Source organism: Echinops telfairi, unplaced genomic scaffold (genome assembly GCF_000313985.2).
Source record: "Echinops telfairi isolate 266 unplaced genomic scaffold, ASM31398v2 ScPeMD7_7469;HRSCAF=8507_0, whole genome shotgun sequence".
Lineage (NCBI taxonomy): Eukaryota > Metazoa > Chordata > Mammalia > Afrosoricida > Tenrecidae > Echinops > Echinops telfairi.
The window spans coordinates 45,283,269-45,288,934 of NW_022111372.1; the positions used below are offsets into that span (position 1 = coordinate 45,283,269).

General features: G+C 37.3%; 1 protein-coding gene across 1 annotated transcript in view; it reads left to right on the top strand.

The window, feature by feature from the left end:
• LOC123521071 (olfactory receptor 2M2-like) overlaps nt 1-1,439 on the top strand; it is a 6,421-nt gene extending 4,982 nt beyond the window's left edge. The window contains exon 2 of the mRNA XM_045284954.1: nt 503-1,439. Coding sequence (XP_045140889.1) covers nt 503-1,439 — 937 coding nt within the window. The remainder of the gene's footprint in view (nt 1-502) is intronic.
• Nucleotides 1,440-5,666: the final 4,227 nt, after the last annotated feature.

The window sequence follows — 5,666 nt, forward strand, 5'->3', positions numbered from 1 at the left end:
GTCTGCTGGTCACACTTGCTTGCAACTCAAGTGAACTGACTAATTTGCCTGACAATTATAGACAGATAATTGCCAAAAGCTCAGTCAATGAACACTTAGCTATACCTCAAAGTATATTGATGACACGTGTCTTTACAGATCTTCTTTCATGGCTTTAATACTGAATGTGAGTATCTTTTCAATGCAGCCATTTAGAGAAGTTTTATTCTTGAATGACATTTATAAACATATAAATTAAAATACGTTAATATTTAGGGTATGTTCAAAACAATAAGATTCAGCATATGAGCTATATAACAAAGTCCCTGAAATTTTGTTCACAGGAGACCTATTAGCAAGATAACCTGAATTAGTCATGAAATTGGCTAAAATTTTATCATTTGTGTAGTTGTCACAGGAAGAGAAGGGAAGTGTGAGAAACAGAGTTCAACAAAGTCTTGTGACTTCTCCAACATTTCCTTTTTGTTTATCTAGGGATTATTTCTCTTAACTCACAAGGCAGTGACATGGAGACAACAAATGACTCTTTGAATATGGAGTTCATCCTCTTGGGCCTCTTCCCTGGCATGAAACACACCAGCTTCCTTGTCTCTGTGATTCTTCTGATTTACATCGTGGCTCTCACTGCAAACTCCATCCTCATTCTCCTGATTTTTGTGGATTCTCGTCTCCACACACCCATGTACTTCCTGCTCAGCCAGCTGGCTCTCATGGACTTGACATTAATTTCTAGCACTGTACCCAAGATGGCGAATGACTTCTTCTCAGGAAAGAGGAACATCTCACGTGTGGCCTGTGGCACTCAGATCTTCTTCTTTCTGACGATGGGAATCGCTGAATGTATCCTAATCACCCTCATGTCCTATGATCGGTATGTAGCCATCTGCAACCCTCTGAGATATGGCCTCATCATGAATCACAGAGTCTGTCTGCAGATGGCTGCCTTCTCCTGGGCAGGGGGTGCCCTTACATCACTGGCACACACGGCTTATGCCCTGCATTTTCCCACTTGTGGTTCCAGAGAAATTTCCCATTTCCTCTGTGAGGTCATGGCCATCCTAAAGTTGGCCTGTGAGGATATCTCAGCCTATGAGAAAGCTGTGGTGGTGACAAGCACTGTGGTACTCCTCATTCCTTTGTCCCTCATCCTGTCCTCTTATGCTCTTATCTTCCTTGCTGTCCTCCGTATGAACTCCCCTGAGGGCAGGAACAAAGCCATGGCGACCTGTTCCTCCCACTTGACTGTTGTGAGCCTCTACTTTGGTCCAGCCATCCTGGTCTACATGAGGCCCAGCTCTTACCATAGTCCCAAACTTGATCACATTCTATTTATGCTTGGTGCCATCCTCACTCCTATGATGAACCCCCTTATTTATAGCCTGAGAAACAAAGAGGTGAAACATGCTCTGAAAAAGGTGTTGGGATGTTACTTATCCTAGAAATAGATGAGTTGAACATTATAAATGATAACCACTAGGTTTATTTCAGTTTAAACGAGCCTTGCTTAGAACTCAATGTGTCCATTCTGATCCTACTATTCTTGAAATTGTAATGGGACTTCTGGCTCCATGGATCCAGTCCATATATGAGGCGGACTTCAAAAATTTTGGAAAAATTCCATTATCCTTTAACTTCAGTTAACTTCACTTTTCCACTAACTTTTTGAAACTCCCTTATGTATTAAAACAGGCACACTTCCTCGAGACATAGGGCCCTTCCTCTGATTTTGAGCCTCCAGGAGTTAGGTGCTCATAGGTTGTTGGTGATGTTGCTGCTGATATTAGTGGTTGTGTTGATGGTGATGGTGGTAATGGTTTTGGTAAAGGTGGTGGTAATGGAGGTCGTAGTGATGGTGGAGGTAGTAGAGCTTGATGGTGATAGTCTTATTGTTCGTGATGTTTCACTGAGAATGGTAACTGAATCAACTCTGCTTTAGTCAGTCACAGAGCACAATGTATATCAAGTTCACTCTTTGAAAGAGGTTCACCACTGCTGTAAATTCAGAAATGTTCCAGCCTCCAAAAGCTCCTTAAGTGAAGATAAAAGCATAATTGGATTTTTGGTTTCCAATTATTAAAATGAAGGGGGAAAATCAAATTATCTTTAAGATCTTTTATAAACCTAAAAAACGCTGTATTCAATTATTCTATTTTAAATATTGTTATGTTACTTAAAATTTGGTTTTATGAAGTAGTCCTTTATACCAAAAGGAGAATATATAGAGATTTATTTTTAGTTTAAAGCAGTATATTTAAGAATGCAAAATCATCTCAGATTTAATGGAAACAAACAGCTAAACCACTCGAATTGATGTTAGCAGGTTTTTTTTGTTGCTGTTATGGAATTTTAGTGCCCTTTTCTACAGAATTTCCCAGGAGTAGCAATTTACATTTCATCAGAAAGGAAAATAGAGTCAAGAGAGCTGCATCTACAAATGTGAGAATATTACTGTGTTAACTTCTGATAGAATGAAAATATAAGACCTGCAGTGGAACCCAAGGAATTTAGTAAACAACCAAAACCACCTTCCTGCCATTTAGTCAATTCTCACTCATCACAGGGTAGAACTGCCCCTGCAGGCTCCAACAGTATAACTGCGTGAGTCTCTCTCCCATGGAGCTCCCATGGAGTTTTGAACTGCAGACATTGCGAATCAAATCCCAGTGGGTCACCACTCTGCCACTAGGGCTCCCCTTTACTCCTAAATTACTATTTAATCCACCACATTTTAATTGTCTTAGATGCTTGATTGGATTTGCAAACTGGAAAGTCAGAGGTAGACATTAGAATAATTAATGCAACTGGATAAGAGTTAGAAAATAAAAAGGACTAGGCAATAGAAGATGTATAAGTTATACTCAAATCCCTGAGCAGAAAGACTAATTATTTTTTAATACATTGACGATTATATGGAAGAAGTATTTTTATTTATAAGATGGAAAAGTAAAATGTTATGACATTCTTCACGTCAGTAATTAAGGTGAAACACCTGTGCAAGGAAGAAATGTGTTAAACCAGAGTTATTGTAGAAAGAGCTGGGGGTGGGTTATATCTTAAGAGTCCTTGACAATGATTGAGTGGATAAATGCAAAGACATGTAATTTATTTCATAAGCATTTGCTCATGTATCAGCTGTCCAGTTTGAGCTTTGTGTTGGTGATAATAAAGCTGAATTCTGTGAACTCCAGTCCCTCCCCCCAGTATATTATTTTATTAACAATAAATAAAGCAAGAGCTAGGGTGGTTTAGAAATGCCCTATCCAACAGGTTAAAAATATACTTCAGTAGAAAGGGTAGTATTTTGTTTCAGTAAAGTAGTACACCACAGGTTGGGTATGGATTTATAATCTTATGTATTACATCTCATTCATAATAGTTAACCCCATCTCAACAATCAGTATGTGGGATGAAGCAGAGGGAGCCTATATGGGAATTGTGTTGGACAGGAAGTGAGATCTATAGGTTGCCTATAGAGTCTGGTGGCTTCACACAAACAAATATTTTAAGTATCATCCTCCTGTCAGCAAGAACAAAATGAGTCTGAAATTAAAACAAAAATTTTTTCTTAAGAGAAAAAATGGAAAAGTCCTCATACACAGCAGAAGTTCTTCCATTCACTGTTGCTGATACCAGCTCACAGCACTAATCAAAAGGGAAAAGCCCTGGCATATAGGGAGCATAACCAACCCAGCTAAGTGTCCATGAAAACTGTGCTTGTCTAAATGTCTCCCTGTGGAAATCAAATATGGTGGAAATCTCTTCTTCTCATCTGCTTGGAGACCTTCCCATGGAAGTGGCTAAATAGACAATGTAATGAAGTTAATTACTGCAATCTTATTCCATATAGTTGTGAACTGAAGTGACAAGCTTCAAAAGACACATTAGATACGATACTTGTGCCAGAGCAGGAGCAATGTGGATTGGGAAATAATTCTTCTCTTTTCTTAGATTGTGGTTTCTTTGGAGGGAATAATTATTGACAGATTTTCAAATAACTTATCTCTCACTGATACAGAATATTTGACTTCTCACCTATGTACCATCTCTTGAGTTTATTGAACTTAAAAAATTATTCTGTGAAAACTTAAAGTACAATTAATCATTTATTGCCCCTCTTATAAAATGAAGAATTAGAAGGCCAAAATCCTCACTATTAAACCACAACTCTTTATTGAGTCTAGAAATAAAGTCAAACCTCAATCTGGTTTGACCCAACAGCTGTAGTTTCTGTATTTGGTTATTCTTCCTGACATGAATGCTTTAGGTTCCACCTCATTAGACATTGTTATTATCTTTGGGTAACAGGCGATCTGAGTTAGGAATGTACACTTATGGACCACTCATTTATCCTTTAAGTTTATGGCAATGTGATCTCACTTTGAAATAACTGAACAAATTCTATTGAACAACAATTAACCCAATAAGAATGAATTTTTTATCACGATCACCTTCGCTTGATGCAAGCGCAGCTTTTAAATCATTGCAAAAGCTTCCAGCTGTTCCTTACACTGAAATAAGGCTCAATATGCAATTAATCTGACTAATTTAAACTTTCTTAAAGACACAGGAATATATCTTGTTCATAACTCTGGAGACTACTTGTAATTTAATTATTTTTCCTTTCTCAAATCACACAGTTTTGTCACATATTTCAAAGACGTATTTATAACACCTCCTTTTAACTACCTTGGTTTGGCTTACAATTATTATTTATATAGAATGTGAAGAGCCTAGAAATATTTTCAACCCTTTGGGGTGAACATTATGAAATTATGCTCCTGTTTTTATACACGTGATTAATCAGATTAGAAACAAACCTATGGTCAGACAGGCATAAGACCACCCATATCTTTAAAAAAACGCTGTGAAATCACCTAGTATAATGATGATAAAACTTCTGTCTCCATGTAATTTTAACAGCATCAGGGATCAGATATTTGAGTATTATGGCTAAGGGAATTTAAGGAGCTAGAAACAGTGGCATAGAGATTTCTCAATATTAAAGAATTAAAATGTATAAGAAACCCACAGTCAAAGAAAGCAGGAGTGTGGATATTACAGTTTGCACTTGATCTTAGCCAAAAGGCCGAGAAAATATTGCTATTACAGTCTGTCAGTCTTAATCTGAATCTCAAGTAGCCTCTCTTTATCTGTCCTGCTCAGAGTTATTTATTCTCTATTTGAATTCATCTCTTAACATCGTTGTCTCTATATGTGATTATTTCTCCATCTCTGGCCTCCTATGTGTGTGTCTTCTTTCCCCTGAGCACTTTTCTTCTCTAAATACCCTTGCCCATCTCTCCTCCCTTCTTTTTTGTCTCTCATTGATCTTGCTATTATTTTGTGATGCATAGTATGAACATATTAAAAATGAATCTAAGATAATTGAAAGGTGTCAACATGATGCATGTGGATGGACCTTACATGGATGGACCTTACCTGATGGAATACAGAGGAATCAAATGGACTACATCTGTGGAAAGAGAGGCTTGGAAGCTCAATATCATTTGAATGCATACAGATATATATCTTTAGCATTAGTGAGTTAAATATATCAGTAGTGATCATTTAGAATGACACAGATATATGCTCTACTTTGCTCAGAGTCACAAATTGAGGAGGAATGGCACAGACTTTTTGTCAAAAAGAATATTTGTAGATCTATT